This window comes from Vulpes lagopus, chromosome 3, assembly GCF_018345385.1.
Source record: "Vulpes lagopus strain Blue_001 chromosome 3, ASM1834538v1, whole genome shotgun sequence".
NCBI lineage: Eukaryota > Metazoa > Chordata > Mammalia > Carnivora > Canidae > Vulpes > Vulpes lagopus.
Genome location: NC_054826.1, coordinates 88,427,984 through 88,444,989, shown reverse-complemented (window position 1 = coordinate 88,444,989; position 17,006 = coordinate 88,427,984). Strand labels below are relative to the sequence as shown.

Sequence of the window (17,006 nt, the reverse complement as noted above, 5' to 3'; positions counted from 1 at the left end):
TGTAGGAATGAGAATGATTTTCTTCCTTGCTTCTTACATCCTGGGGCAGAACCTAAGTCAACTCATGTGTTTTTAATGCCTTCAGTATTTTGGTTATGCTGTGTTGCCTCATAAATATAAAGAACATTTATCCATCACACGTCAAGCTCTACAACATTAACTCTTCTTTAAGCAAAAGTTGTGATACAAAATAGTTTTTCTTTTCTTTTCTAATTTTAGTAAACTTTTTACATTTTTTCTTTACTTTTTACATTTTTTTTATTTTTTATTTTTATTTATTTATGATAGTCACACAGAGAGAGAGAGAGAGAGAGAGGCAGAGACATAGGCAGAGGGAGAAGCAGGCTCCATGCACCGGGAGCCCGATGTAGGATTCGATCCCGGGTCTCCAAGATCACACCCTGGGCCAAAGGTGGGCGCCAAACTGCTGCGCCACCCAGGGATCCCTACTTTTTACATATTTTAATATGTTCTAGTAATACCTTATTTTCAGTTTTGGACTGTTTTGTATTTGTGTAATATTTAACTTCCTGGAGAACAAGAACAGTGTTTTACTCTTCTTAGTATTCACAACACCCAGGACCTTTCAAGGCATAGTGCATTAATAAATTAAAATAAGAAGGATGTTCTTTTATTTTTCTTTCTTCTTCAAACCCAATACAAAATCAGGTTGTAGGCACATTGTAACATAAATTCTCAACAGTGAACCTGGGAAGAATTAGTTTCCGTATTTCCTATGCCACTCTGCTTCTGACCACATCAGACTGAGCAGAAATTTGCTGTTTTAGGGGTCACTGTCATTTGGGGATGTGACTGTGGACTTCTCCCAGGAGGAGTGGCAGCACCTGGACCCAGATCAGAGGACCCTGTACAGGGATGTGATGCTGGAGAACTATCACAACTTTGTCTCCGTTGGTAAGCAGTTGTCATGTCAAATCTTTTATAGAGCATGCCTTTTACTTCTTAGATACCAAAATGTTTGGTCTTTGGTAGTTAATACTGTTGAGACTTTAGCTTCAGGAATCTGAGGTTGTTAATGTGTTTTGAGCACAAGGATGAATGTGTGTATTCTCATATCCTCCTCAAGGGGTGGCTCTGGAGCCTCTCCCTCCTCTCTGTTAGAATTGCTGTCCGTTAGAACTGCTGTTGCCAGTGTGGCTTGGGACCATTTTTGTGTCTTTTCCCTTTACAGGGTATCTCATTAAAAAGCCAGCAGTGATCTTCAAGTTGGAAGAAGGAAAGGAACCATGGATAGTAGAGGAAGAACTTCTGTACCAGAACTACCAAGGTGAGTTAGTGAGGAAGCCAGGGGAAAGTATAACCTAGGTGGCCAGTGTGGGATACAGAAATTATTTAAAAAGTTTTCTAAGAATCTCTTCTTAGTGGCACCTAGAAGTAGAGAAAGGAGGTATATATGATAAAATTGGAAGAGAAAAGGGTAGTGCCTGAGAAGGAATATAAGCTGGTTTTCTGATTGCTCAAAGCTAGGGGTCTAAGGATATCATTTATGCAGACAAGCAAGTAATCCTGGCTTTATGGTGTTTAATAGTGCAAAGAGAAAACTAAGGTAATAATACCTACTAAAATTTGGTTCTTGAGGAGAAGGGAGGAAACAGTGTTTTCAGAATTATGTGTTGTATAGTAGTACTTGATACTCTTTAAACAAATAGTTAATAAACCAATAGGATTACATATTTGTATTTATCAGAATAATGTAACAAAAGTACTTTCTTAATTTTATGAAATTGTACTTCTGTTGGTAAAGAAGTATTTTTTCTCTTGCATTCTTGAGTATTTTTTTCTTTGTAAATTTCTAATATTTCTCATGTTCTGGCTTTACATCAATATCAGTAAGAACTATATTCCCTCATACTTTTATATTTTCCCATTCCTTATTGTAGCTGGTGAAGAGTTTTTTTTTGTTATTGATGGTGGTATATGTTTGTTTGCCTAGAATATGGTTGTTGTTTTTTTTTTTTAAGATTTTATTTATGTTTTCATGAGAGACAGAGAGAGGCAGAGACACAGGCTGAGAGAGAAGTAGGCTCCATGCAGGGATCACCCGATGTGGGACTTGATCCTGGAACTCCGGGACCACGCCCTGACGCTAAGGCAGGTGCCCAACCGCCGAGCCACCCAGGGTCCAAAGAACATATGTTTTTTTCAGTACCCTGACAAGATCAATCTATATTCGCTCTATTATTTATTGCATGAAATTTAAATTAATTTGCCTTTTATTGACTACTGCATTCTGGCCTTATTTGGCTGCTCCAATTTTATTTTTATGTTGCTTACACTCATGCTAAACATCATTTGACCCACTCATGTCAGATGTCACTTAGGAATACTGTATTCTTTTTCCATGTCACCCATACCTTTCTTTATTGGGTTCTTTCCCTGACTAGATACTAAATGAGTTAGTAAGTGAAAATCACTCAGAACATCTAGTATATAAGTAAGTTATTTTTACTGATACTATGTTGACTGTGTTTATGGTATAAGTTAAGTGTATCTCTTCTAAGAAAGAGACTTTGAATGTTTGAGCCACTGTAATCTCTTCTTTGAATACTCAGCCTATAGTGGGTCTTTTACAAGAAACAAAAGTAAAATCATGATCTGTTACTTGTTAACATCTGCCTTTTTCCCCACATGGGGCATGATCAAACAATAAAAATGGCAATCATGTTATTCTTTCTTACTTATGGTATATAACTTGAAATAGGGATTTGATAAACATGTTGATTGGAATTAAGTAGCAGAAAAATTTTATATTCTGAAAACATTGTGAGGGATCTCTGTTTGATTACTTACATGAACCTATAATTCTGATTCATGAGGTATAAAACGGCATAGTGTCTAAAACATTTGTGTTTGAAAAAGCTCTCTAGGTAATGCTGATATACGTAGCTTATTGAAGTCTATTCATTCAAAATTACTCAGATTAAAAGGAACTCAGAGTTAACACCTGTTATGAGCAGGGGTTGTAAAGTATGGTCTGCTGATCTAGCACATGTTTTTGTAAGTAAAGTTTTTGGCAACACAGCCATACTCATTTGTTTACACGTGGTCTTTAGCTGATTTCATGCTTTAATACCAGAATTTGATATTGTGACAGGTATGCCCTGCACAGTCTAAAATGTGTACTATGTTGCCTTTTACGGTAAAGATTGCCATTCTCTGGATTGAAGAATGAGAATAAAATTGCATAAGATACTTTAATTTAGCATTTCATTAAGAAAAAAATTTTTCAATTCACTTAAATTGTGACTGAACAGAATATTATTGCTATATATAAATTCCCTAAGATCAGGAGCACCAGTTAGCAGATGGCATTTATATGAGTTTCTTTACAGTCGTTGACCTTTGCTACAGTTGCTTCTATTTTTTTAATGTATATATATTTTATTGGAGTTCGATTTGCCAACATATAGTATAACAACCATTGCTCATCCTGTCAAGTGTCCCCCTCAGAGCCCATCAACCAGTCACCCCATGCCCCCGCCCACCTCCCCTTGTTCGTTTCCCATATTTAGGAGTCTCATGGTTTGACACTCTCTAATTTTTCCCACTCATTTTCTCTCCTTTCCCCTATAATCCCTTTCACTATTTTTATGTTCCCTGTATGAATGAAACCATACAATGATTGTCCTTCTCCAGTTGACTTACTTCACTCAGCATAATACCTTCCAGTTCCATCCACATCAAAGGAAATAGTATTCATCGTTTCTAATGGCTGAGTAATATTCCATTGCATATATATACCACATCTTTATCCATTCATTTTTCGATGGACACCCATGCTCCTTCCACAGTTTGGCTATCGTGGACATTGCTGCTAGAAACATCGGGGTGCAGGTGTCTCAGCTTTTCACTGCATCTGTATCTTTGGGGTCGTGCAGTTGCTGGATTTTAGAGTAGCTCTATTTTAAACTCTTTGAGGAACATCCACACAATTTTTCAGAGTGGCTGTACCAGTTCACATTCCCATGAACAGTGCAAGAGGGTTCCCCTTTCTCCACATCCTCTCCAACATTTGTTGTATCCTGTCTTGTTAATTTTCCCCATTCTCACTGGTGTGAGGTGGTATCTCATTGTGGTTTTGATTTGTATTTCCCTGATGGCAAGTGATGCAGAGCATTTTCTCATGTGCTTGTTGGCCATGTGTATGTCTTCTTTGGTGAAATTTCTGTTCATATCTTTTGCCATTTCATAATTGGATTGTTTGTTTCTTGGGTGTTGGGTTTAATAAGTTTTTATAGATCTTGGATACTAGCCCTTTATCTGATACATCATTTACAAATATCTTCTCCCATTCTGTAGGTTGTCTTTTAGTTTTGTTGACTGTTTCTTATGGTGTGAAGAAGCTTTTTCTCTTAAGTTCCAATAGTTCATTTTTGCTTTTGTTTCCCTTGCATTTATAGATGTATCTTGCAAGAAGTTGCTGTGGCCAAGGTCAACAAGGGAGTTGCCTGTGTTCTCCTCTAGCATTTTGATGGATTCTTGTCTCACATTTAGATCTTTCATCCATTTTGAGTTTATTTTTGTGTCTGGTGTAAGAGAATGGTCTAGTTTCATTCTTTTGCATGTGGCTGTCCAATTTTCCCAGCACGATTTATTGAAAACACGGTCCTTTTCCCAGTGGATAGTCTTTCCTTCTTTGTCGAATATTAGTTGACCATGGACTTGAGGGCCCATTTCTGGGTTTTCTAATCTGTTCCATTGTTCTATATGTCTGTTTTTGTACCAGTACTATACTGTCTTTTTTTTTTTCTAATTTTTTTTTTTTGGAGTTCAGTTTGCCAACATATAGCATAACACCCAGTGCTCATCCCGTCAAGTGCCCCCCCCCATTGCCTGTCACCCAGTCACCCCCACCCCCTGCCCACCTCCCTTTCCACCACCCCTTGTTCGTTTCCCAGAGTTGGGAGTCTCTCATGTTCTGTCTCCCTTTCTGAAATTTCCCACTCATTTTTTCTCCTTTCCCCTTTATTCCCTTTCACTATTTTTTATATTCCCCAAACGAATGAGAGCATATAATGTTTCTCCTTCTCCGATTGACTTATTTCACTCAGCATAATACCATCCAGTCCCATCCATGTCGAAGAAAGTGGTGGGTATTTGTCATTTCTAATGGCTGAGTAATATTCCATTGTATACATATACCACATTGTCTTAATCCATTCATCTTTTGATGGACACCCAGGCTCCTTCCACAGTTTAGCTATTGTGGACATTGCTGCTATAAACATCAGGGTCCAGGTGTTCCGGCATTTAACTGTATCTGTATCTTTGCGATAAATACCCAGCAGTGCAATTACTGGGTCATAGGGCAGATTATTTTTAACTCTTTGAGGAACCTCCACACAGTTTTCCAGAGTGGCTCCACCAGTTCACATTGTCACCAACAGTGAATGAGAGTTCCCCTTTCTCCACATCCTCTCGAACATTTGTTGTTTCCAATTTGTTATTTTTCCCCACTCTCACTGGTGTGAGGTGGTATCTCATTACAGTTTTGATTTGTATTTCCCTGATGGCAAGTGATGCAGAGCATTTTCTCATGTCCTTGTTGGCCATGTCCATGTCTTCCTCTGTGAGATTTCTGTTCATGTCTTTTGCCCATTTCATGATTGGCTTGTTTGTTTCTTTGCTGTTGAGTTCAGTAAGTTCTTTTTTTTTTAAATAATTTTTTAAAGATTTTATTTATTTATTCTTGAGAGGGAGAGAGAGAGAGAGAGAGAGGCAGAGATACAGGCAGAGGGAAAAGCAGGCTCCATGCAGGGACCCCGATGTGGGACTCGATCCTGGGTCTCCAGGATCATGCCCTGGAGTGAAGGCAGTGCTAAACCGCTGAGCCACCCGGGCTGCCCCAATAAGTTCTTTATAGATCATGAATACTAGCCCTTTATCTGATAAATCATTTGCAAATATCCTCTCTCATTCTGTAGGTTGTCTTTTAGTTTTGTTGACTGTTTCTTTTGCTGTGCAAAAGCTTCTTATCTTGATGAAGTCCCAATAGTTCATTTTTGCTTTTGTTTCTCTTGCCTTCATGGATGTATCTTGCAAGAAGTTACTGTGGCCAAGTACAAAAAGGGTGTTGCCTGTGTTCTCCTCTAGGATTTTGATGGATTCTTGTCTTACATTTAGATCTTTCATCCATTTTGAGTTTATCTTTGTGTATGGTATAAGAGAATGGCCCAGTTCATTCTTCTGCATGTGGATGTCCAATTTTCCGACCACCATTTATTGAAGAGACTGTGTTTTTTCCAGTGGATAGTCTTTCCTCCTTTGTTGAATATTAGTTGACCATAAAGTTCAGGGTCCACTTGTGAATTCTCTATTCTGTTCCATTGATCTATGTGTCTGCTTTTATGCCAGTACCACACTGTCTTGATGACCACAGCTTGGTAGGACAACCTGAAATCTGGCATTCTGATCCCCCCAGCTATGGTTTTATTTTTTAATAATCCCCTGGCTATTCGGGGTCTTGTCTGATTCCACACAAATCTTGATTATTTGTTCCAACTCTCTGAAGAAAGACCATGGTATTTTGATAGGGATTGCATTAAACGTGTAAATTGCCCTGGGTAGCATTGACATTTTCACAACATTAATTCTGCCAATCCATGAGCATGGAATATTTTTCCATCTCTTTGTGTCTTCCTCAATTTTTTTCAGAAGTGTACTGTAGTTTTTAGGGTATAGATCCTTTACCTCTTTGGTTAGGTTTATTCCTAGGTATCTTATGCTTTTGGGTGCAATTGTAAATGGGATTGACTCCCTAATTTCCCTTTCTTCAGTCTCATTGTTCGTGTATAGAAATGCCACTGACTTCTGGGCATTGATTTTGTATCCTGTCACTCTACCAAATTGCTGTAGGAGTTCTAGCAATCTTGTGGGGGGGGAGTCTTTTGGATTTTCTATGTAGAGTATTTTGTCATTGCAAAAGGGAGAGTTTGACTTCTTCTTTGCCAATGAATGCCTTTTATTTATTTATTTTTTTTGTTGTTGTTACCTGATTCCTGAGGCTAGGGCTTCTAGTACTATGTTGAATAGCAGTGGTGAGAGTGGACATCCCTGTCTTGTTCCTGATCTTAGGGGAAAGGCTCCCAGTGTTTCCCCATTGAGAATGATATTTGCTGTGGGCTTTTCATAGATGGCTTTTAAGATGCTGAGGAATGTTCCCTCTATCCCTACACTCTGAAGAGTTTTGATCGGGAATGGACACTGTATTTTGTCAAATGCTTTCTCTGCATCTATTGAGAGGGTCATATGGTTCTTGTTTTTTCTCTTGTTGATATGATGAATCACATTGATTGTTTTACCAGTGTTGAACCAGCCTTGTGTCCCGAGGATAAATCCTACTTGGTCATGGTGAATAATTTTCGTAATGTATTGTTGAATCCTATTGGCTAATATCTTGTTAAGAATTTTTGCATCCATGTTCATCAGGGAATTTGGTCTATAATTCTCCTTTTTGGTGGGGTCTTTGTCTGGTTTTGGAATTAAGGTGATGCTGGCCTCATAGAACGACTTTGGAAGTATTCCATCTCTTTCTATCTTTCCGAACAGCTAGTAGAATAGGTATGGTTTCTCCTTTAAACGTTTGATAGAATTCCCCTGGGAAGCCATCTGGCCCTGGACTTTTGTGTCTTGGGAGGTTTTTGATGACTGCTTCAATTTCTTCCCTGGTTATTGGCCTGTTCAGGTTTTCTGTTTCTTCGTGTTCCAGTTTCGATAGTTTGTGGCTTTCCAGAAATGCGTCCATTTTTTCTAGATTACCTAATTTATTGGTGTATAGCTGCTCATAATATGTTTATAAAATCGTTTGTGTTTCCTTGGTTTGGTGATCTCTCCTTTCTCATTCATGATTTTATTAATTTGAGTCTTTTCTTTCTTCTTTTAATAAGGGTGGCTAATGGTTTATCTATCTTATTAATTCTTTCAAAGGACCAACTCCTGGTTTTTAATCTCTTCCACAGTTCTTCTGGTCTCTGTTTCATTGAGTTCTGCTCGAATCTTTATTAACTCTCTTCTTCTGCTGGGTGTAGGATCTATTTGCTGTTTTTTCTCCTGCTCCTTTAGGTACAAGGTTAGCTTTTGTATTTGAGTTCTTTCTAGTTTTTGGATGGATGCTTGGATTGCGATGTATTTCCCCTCAGCACTGCTTTTTCTGTATCCCAAAGATTTTGAACGGTTGTATCTTCATTCTCATTAGTTTCCATGAATCTTTTTAATTCTTCTCTAATTTCCTGGTTGACCCTTTCATCTTTTAGCAGGATGGTCCTTAACTTCGACATGTTTGAAATCCTTCAAAACTTCTTCTTGTGATTTAGTTCTAATTTCAAAGCATTATGGGCTGAAAATATGCCGGGACAATCCCAGTCTTTCGGTATTGATTAAGATGTGATTTGTGACCCAGTATGTGGTCTATTTTGGAGAAAGTTCCATGTGCACTTGAGAAGAATGTGTTTTCAGTTGCATTTGGATGTAAAGTTTTGTAAATATCTGTGAAATCCATCTGTTCCAATGTATCATTAAAGCTCTTGTTTCTTTGGAGATGTCCGCGAGGAGCCAGGCTAAGGCCACGGGGCAAGCGCCCGCAGGACAGGAAAGCCCCATCTGTGAGATGCAGGAGCTTTACCAATCTTCCCGGGCAGAAAGCGCTCCCAGGGAGTTGGAGCAGGATCCCAGGAGGGTTGGGGATGCCCTAAGGCTCCCGGGGGCATCAACAGAGGACCTGCGCCCTGGTGGGGAGCGCGCCACACACCGCTGCTGAGCTCCCTAAAGGGCTGCAGTGCACTACCAGCGGGGCCTTGGGAACAGCTTAGGTGGCAGCTTCACCTTGAGGGAGCTGCTGTGGCCTGGGAGCGCAAATCCAGCAGCGCAGGCACCAGAACCCAGTGCACCAGGGGACACAGCCCTGGATCCGTCACTCCCCTTGGGACAGGCAGAGGCCCGGAGGCACAGCCAGGACGCTCCTGTCACTGGGCGGCTCCAAGCTGTGCAAATTGGTGCCCCCACTCCCGGAGCACCCAGGCCCCTGCAGACAGAGCTGTGGTAGTTTCTGCTGGAGCTGACTCCAGGGCTGGAGAGCTGGCCACCACCAGTGGTATTGTTCCTCCTGGGGCCTCACAGGATAAACAACTCCCACTGAGCCCTGCACCAGGCAGGGGGCTGAGCAGCTCCCCCAGGTGCTCACACCTGACAATCAACACAGCAGGCCCCTCCACCAGAAGACCAGCTAGAAAGACAGGGGAAAAACAAGTTACTGATCAAAGAGCACTGGAAAGTTCCAGGGGAAGTCGAGGGATTTATAATATATATAATCAGAGGATACTTCCCCTTGTTTTTTGTTTTGTTTGCTTCCCCCCCCCCCTTTTTTCTTCTTTTCCTTCTTTTTTTTTTTTCTTTTTCCTTCTTTTTTCTCTTCTCTTTATCCTTTTCCCAGTACAACTTGTTTTTGGCCACTCTGCACTGAGCAAAATGACTAAAGGATAATCTCACCTCAAAAGAAAGAATCAGAAACAGTCCTCTCTCCCACAGACGTACAAAATTTGGATTACAATTCCATGGCAGAAAGCCAATTCAGAAGCACAATTATAAAGGTACTGGTGGCTCTAGAAAAAAGCATAAAGGACTCAAGAGACTTCATGACTGCAGAATTTAGACCTAATCAGGCAGAAATTAAAAACCATTAAATGAAATGCAATCCAAACTAGAGGTCCTAACGATGAGGGTTAATGAGGTAGAAGAACGAGTGAGTGACATAGAAGACAAGTTGATGGCAAGGAGGGAAACTGAGGAAAAAAGAGAAAAACAATAGAAAGATCATGAGAATAGGTTAAGAGAAATAAAGGACAACCTCAGAAAGAAAAATCTACATTTAATTGGGGTTCCCAAGAGCGCCAAAAGGGCCAGAGGGCCAGAATATGTATTTGAACAAATCATAGCTGAAAATTTTCCTAATCTCGGAAGGGAAACAGGCATTCAGATCCAGGAAATAGAGAGATCCCCCGCTAAAATCAATAAAAACTGTTCAACACCCCGACACTTAATAGTGAAACTTGCAAATTCCAAAGATATAGAGAAGATCCTTAAAGCAGCAAATGACAAGAAACAGGGACTGAGTAGGTATCATGATGACACTAAATTCATATTTTTCAATAGTAAATCTGAACGTGAATGAACTTAATGACCCCATGAAAAGGTGCAGGGTTTCAGACTGGTTAAAATAGCAAGACCCATCTATTTGCCATCTACAAGAGACTCATTTTAGACCTAAGGACACCTACAGCCTGACAATAAAAGGTTGTAGAACCATTTACCATTCAAATGGTCCTCAATGGAATGCAGGGGTAGCCATCGTTATGTCAGATAAAGTTTATCCCGAAGACTGTAGTAAGAGATGAAGAGGGACACTATATCATACTTAAAGGATCTATCCAACAAGAGGACCTAAGTGTCCTGAATATTTATGCCCCTAATATGGGAGCTGGCACGTACATCAATTAATAACCAAAGGTAAGACATACTTTGCTAATAATACACTTATACTAGGAGACTTGAGTACAGCGCTTTCTCTGATTGACGGATATTCTAAGCACAACATCTCCAAAGAAATAAGAGCATTAAATGATACACTGGACCAGATGGATTTCACAGATATTTACAGAACTTTACATCCAAATGCAACTGAATACACATTCTACTCAAGTGCACATGGAACTTTCTCCAGAATAGACCACATACTGGGTCACACATCAGGTCTTAACGGATACCAAAAGGTTGGGATTATCCCCTGCATATTTTCAGACCATAATGCTTTGAAACTAGAACTAAACCACAAGAAGTTTGGAAGAAATTCAAACACGTGGAGGTTTAAGACCATCCTGCCAAAAGATGAAGGAGTCAACCAGGGAATTAGAGAAGAATTTAAAAGATTCATGGAAACTAATGAGAATGAAGATACAACCGTTCAAAATCTTTGGGAAATAGCAAAAGCAATCCTGTAGGGGAAATACATCACAATACAAGCATCCATCTAAAAACTGGAAAGAAATCAAAACCAATGGTAACCTTGCACCTAAAGGAGCTCGAGAAAGAACAGCAAATAGATCCTACACCCAGCAGAAGAAGAGAGTTAATAAAGATTTGTCCAGAATTCAATGAAATAGAGACCAAAAGAAATGTGGAATAGATCAACAAAACCAGGAGTTGGTTCTTTAAAAGAATTAATAAGATAGATAAACCATTAGCCACCCTTATTAAAAAGAAGACTCAAATTAATAAAATCAGGAATGAAAAAGGAGAGATCACCACCAATACCAAGGAAATACAAACGATTTTAAAAACGGATTATGGGAAGCTCTATGCCAATAAATTAGGCAATCTAGAAGAATTAGACCCATTTCTGGAAAATCACAAACTATGGAAACTGGAACAGGAAGAAATAAAAAACCTGAACAGGCTGATAACCAGGGAGGAAATTGAAGCAGTCAACAAAAACCTCCCAACACACAAAAGTCCAGAGCCAGATGGCTTCCCAGGGGAATTCTATCAAATGTTTAAAGAAGAAACCGTACCTATTCTACTAAAGCTGTTCGGAAAGATAGAGATGGAATACTTCCAAACTCGTTCTATGAGGCCAGAATTACCTTTTTCCAAAACCAGACAAAGACCCCACCAAAAAGGAGAATTATAGACCAATATCCCTGATGAACACTCATGCAAAAATTCTCAACAAGATATTAGCCAATGGGATCCAACCGTACATTAGGAAGTACAAGGCTGGTTCAACACTCCTAAAGCAATCAGTGTGATAGATCATATCAACAAGAGAACAAAACAAGAACCATATGATCCATAGATGCAGAGAAAGCATTTCCAGATTGCCTAATTTGTTGGTGTATAGCTGCTCGTAATCCGTTTTTAAAGTCATTTTTACTTCCTTGGTATTGATTGTGATCTCTGCTCGTTCATTCATGAGTTTATTAATTTGAGTCTTTTTTCTTTTTAATAAGGCTGGCTTGGGGTTTATCTTATTAATTCTTTCAAAGAACCAACTCCTCACTTTGTTGATCTGTTCTATAGTTCTTCTGGTCCCTATTTCATTGAATTCTTCTCAACTCTTTATTCTCTCTTCTGCTCTGTGTAGGTTTTATTTTCTGTTCTTTCTCCATTTCAATTAGGTGCAAGGTTAGCTTGTGTATAAGTGTTTTCCAGTTTTTTGAAGGAGAGGTGTATTGCAATGTACTTTCCCTCTTAGGTCTGCTTTTGCTATATACCAAAGATTTTGAAGGGTTTTATCCTCATTTGCATTAGTTTTCACTAAGCTTTTTAATCCTTCTCTAATTTCCTGTTTTACCCATTCATCTTTTAGGAGGATGTTCTTTAACCTCCACGTGATTGAGTTTCTTTCAAATTTCTCCTTGGGATTGAGTTCTAATTTCAAAGCATTATCTTCTGAAATTATGCAGGGGAGAATCCCAATCTTTTGGTATCCATTGAGGCCTGATTTGTGGCCTGGTAAGTGGTCTATTCTGGAGAAAGTTCCATCTGCACTTGAGAAGAATGTGTATTCCATTGTGTTCTGATGGAAAGTCCTGTACATATATCTGAAATGGATCTGGTCCAGTGTATCATTTAAAGCCGTTGTTTCTTTGGTGATGTTGTGCTTTTATATGTCATTTGCAGATAGTATCATGTTGAAGTCTCCTACTATTAGTGTATTATTATCGAAGTATGTCTTTACTTAGGTATTAATTGATTGATATACTTGGCTGCTCCCACATTGGGGCATAAATATTCATGATTATTATGTGTTCTTGTTCGATAAACCCTTTAAGTATGATATAGTGTCCCTCTTCATCTCTTACTGCAGCCTTTGGGATAAACTTTAATTTATCTGATATGAAGATTGCTACTCCAGCTTTCTTTAGAGGACCATTTGGGAGGTCTAAAATGAGTCTCTTATAGATAGCAAATGGATGTGTCCTGCTTTTTTATGCAGTCTTTAACCCTGCATCTTTTGATGGGATCATTTAGCCCATTCACATTCAGAGTAACTATTGAAAGATATGAATTTAGTGTCATCGTAATACCTATTCAAGCCCCTGTGTTTTGGACTATTTCTTTGGGCTTCCTCTTTCTTTTACAGGGTCCCCCTTAATATTTCTTGCAGAGCTCGTTTGGTGGTCATATATTCTTTCAGTTTCTGCCTATCTTGGAAGCTCTTTATCTCTCCTTCTATTCTGAATGAGAGCCTTGCTGGATAAAGTATTCCTAGTTGCATGTTCATTTTATATCCTGAATATATCCAGTCAGGCCTTTCTGGCCTGCCATGTCTCTGTGGAGAGATCTGCTATTAACCTGATATTTCTCCCCAAGAGTTAAGAATCCCTTGTCTTTTGCTACTTAAGGATTTTCTCTTTATCTTTGGAATTTGCAAGTTTCACTATTAAATGTTGAGGTGCTGAACGTTTTTTGTTTTTTGTTTTGTTTTTTTTTTTTTATTTTGGGATGTCTCCTCTATCTCCTGATCTGAATGCCTATTCATCCCCCAATTAGGGAAATTCTCAGCTGTGATTTGTTCAAATATGCTTTCTGGTCCTCTGGCCCTCTTATCGCTTTCTGGAACCCCAAGTATATGTACATTCTTCCCTCTCAGGCTATCATTTATTTCCCTTCACTTTTTCTCATGGTCCTTTAATTATTTTTCTCTTTTTTTCCTCAGCTTTCTCCTTTGACATCAACTTGTCTTTTATGTAGCTCATTCTTTCCTCCACCTCATTAACTCTGTTCATTGGGACATCTAGTTTGAATTGCATCTCATTTAATCTATTTTTAATATTGGCCTGATTAGATCTCAGTTTTGCAGTAACAAGGTCTTAGAGTCCTTTATGCTCTTTTCCAGAGCCACCAGTAGCTTTAAAATTGTGCTTCTGAATTAGCTTTCTCATATCAAATTGTAATCCATATTCTGTAACTCTTTGGCAGAGAGTACTGATTCTGCTTCTTTCTTTTGCGGTGAATTCTTCCTTCTAGTCATTTTGCTCAGTGCATAGTGGCTGTATGAGCGGGCTGAGTCAAGAATATCAACCACAACCTAAATAAAATACACCCTAGATGATTCCGAGGAGGTTAGAAACCAGAAAATGAAAACAAACATCAGAACAAAATAAAACAAAAGGACCTTTAAAGTGAACAAGAAATTTTAAAGTAAGTAGTAAAAAAATAAATGGCCAACAATCCCAAAGAAGAAAAAAAAATGAAAGGAAAAAAGTGTAGAGTTAAAGAGAAAAGAAAATAAAAATAGGGACGCCTGGGTGGCTGGGACGCCTGGGTGGCTCAGCGGTTGAGCGTCTGCCTTCAGCCCAGGGCGTGATCCTAGAGTCCTGGGATCGAGTCCCACATCGGGCTCCCTGTGTGGAGCCTGCTTCTCCCTCTTCCTGTGTCTCTGCCTCTCTCTCTTTCTCTGTGTCTCTCATGAATAAATAAATAAAATATTTTTTTAAAAAAGAAAATAAGTATAAAATTTAAAAAAACAAGTAAAAGAGGAAAGAGATGAAAACGAAAAATAAAGATAAAATAAAAAAGGGGTGGGAGGGACTGGGAAATGGTGGTGGTGAAGAAGTTGTAGTGGAGGGAGAATGTAGTTTACCTGGGGGTCCTTGAGGGTGATCGTCTTGGTTCTGAGTCTATTACGTTCTGTATGTTAGAAGATGCTCTATCCCAAATTTATATAAGCCAGCAATACTTGCAGAAAGCCCCAACCTTGACCAACAAAACATAAACAAGATAAAAGAGGCGGGGCAGAATGGGAATGAAGAGAGAATATAATCTCATAGAATGAACCAGCTCGGTGTTCCACTTCGTCCTGGTTGCATGCTGGTCATGTTTCGATGGTATTAACTTCATCCATTGTAGAACAAAATAAGGCAGAGGAAACAAAAAGCACAAAAGAAATCTCGTGTCTCGTATGTTTCCCAAAATTAAATTGAGTATGTTGATGGGAATCCAGAAGTGAAAAATATATCTAAGACATGTAATTATAGAAATATGAAAGTCAGAAAGGAAGAAACTTAAAAATGAAGAGGTGGTAAAATATTGTAGTTAAGGTGGGAAAGGAGAAAAAATATTGGAAAATTTTAGTCTGATAAGAAACTAGTTGCAATGGAAAAAGGGGAAAAATTTTTTTTAAGAAATGGGGGGACTCTCTTGTTTTGTATACTACAAGTCCCTCAACCTCCCTGGAGCTTTCTAGCGCTGCTTTGTGAAGAACTTGTTCTTCTCCTGTGCCTCCAGCTAGTTCTGGTGTAGGGGTTCTGCTGTGCTGATTCTCCAGTGTGTGTTCCTGAGTGGAGATGCCCCGCCCCTTGTCTGTAGACATCTTACCAAGCACCTGCCAGATGCCAGGCTCAGTGTGAGCTGTTTATCCTGTGAGGCCTCCGTTCCCTGGCAGCCCCACCTCTCCCAGGCAATTGGTGAAAAAGGGATGAAAAACAACAATGGTGGCAGCCAGATCTCCAGCTCTGCAGTCAGCTCCCTGCTAGTAATTAACCACAGTGTCCCAGTCTGCACTGGCCTATTTGCTCCCAGGGCAGCGTGGGTACAATGATCTGCACAGCTTGAGGACAGTTAGCATCAGGAGAGTTCTCACTGTCCTGTGCCCTCCTTGCTTCTGCCTGTCCCAGGGGGAACACAGGATCATGGGCCTTGTATGCTGGGTGCCCTGGGATCCAGGGTCCTGTGCTGCTGGAACTGTGCTCCTAGAAGTCATGGCTCCGGAAGGCAGCAGGGCAGATACCTCTGTCCGGAACCGGCCTGCCTAACCAACTCCCTTCTCTCAAATGCCCCATATGCTGCGTGCTCTAGCCTTTTACTGAGATTGGTCTGCAGTCTGTAGTGTGGTTTCCTCCAGGCACCCCTCCTCTATTAGTGACTCTGGGAAACTGGAGGCTTCACTGTCCCTCCTGCAGTTCTTCCTGTTTTCCCTCCTAAGCACTTTTCTGTCCGGGAAAACTCCAGTGGCGATTTTTAAAGTTCCTGCTTCTCCAGGGCTGGGATTTCCTGTCCAGGAGTCTTTCACCACCCCGCTTTTGCCTGGCTCCTCACATTCTCCCTCCCCCACTTGATTCTTTTTTATTCTATTTTTTCCTACCTTCCTACCTTGCTAGAAGCAAAAACCCTTTTGTAGTGTTCTGGGTATTCTCTCTTTAAATCTCAGATTGAATTCCTAGGTGTTCAGGATGTTTTGAAAATTATCTAGGTAAGTTGGTGAGACCAGGTGAATTGAGGACCCCTACTCTTCCACCATCTTGCCCCATATGTCAAAATAAATTGTTATTTTCTTAAATCTAAGAAGCCATAGATTATAACTGGTCCGTTTTGTGATAGACCACCAGGGAAAAACTGTTTTGCTCATTATATGGTGGCCTGCTGATCACATATCTGTGATCAATTGCAAGATGCATTCTGATTTTAAAACATTAAATATGCATATAAAAATATAGTATATTACAAAGCAGTGTTACCTATGGTTGTTTTAAAACAGCTTGCCTACACAGGAACTACTTTTAGATTTATAATATAAGGTTTGAACATTTTGAAAGTAGGAATATTTGAAAAGGCATTCTTGGAGGTTTAGAATAATATTGTTATTATGTCATTTTCCTACATCCTAGCCTTGGCTTTGAGTGAGAGTACACACTTTGACCTTGTGGTCAAGAATGAGTAATTTAATGAGACAGCTGACTAAACTGACGCAGAGGATATTGACCGGGGTGTTTTACATCAACTTGAAAATCTGATGTGCATTTAGTTGGTGTACGTTTGTTTGCTGAGTGACAACTTGTAACAGTTTTCCATGGGGTACTTGGCTTGGGCCAGTGGTTTTTTAGTTTCAGATAGACTTTGTTCAATTGAGAGGCAAATGTGGACGATATTCATAAAATGGTAAATCAACATTAATGTTGCTCATTTTCTGGGATTTTGTTGAAAAATATGAT

General features: G+C 39.5%; 1 protein-coding gene across 1 annotated transcript in view; it reads left to right on the top strand.

The window, feature by feature from the left end:
* The window catches only part of LOC121487302 (zinc finger protein 2 homolog), a 37,898-nt gene that overhangs the window by 15,940 nt on the left and 4,952 nt on the right, over positions 1-17,006 (top strand). The window contains exons 3-4 of the mRNA XM_041748862.1: positions 789-915; positions 1,193-1,288. Coding sequence (XP_041604796.1) covers positions 789-915; positions 1,193-1,288 — 223 coding nt within the window. The remainder of the gene's footprint in view (positions 1-788; positions 916-1,192; positions 1,289-17,006) is intronic.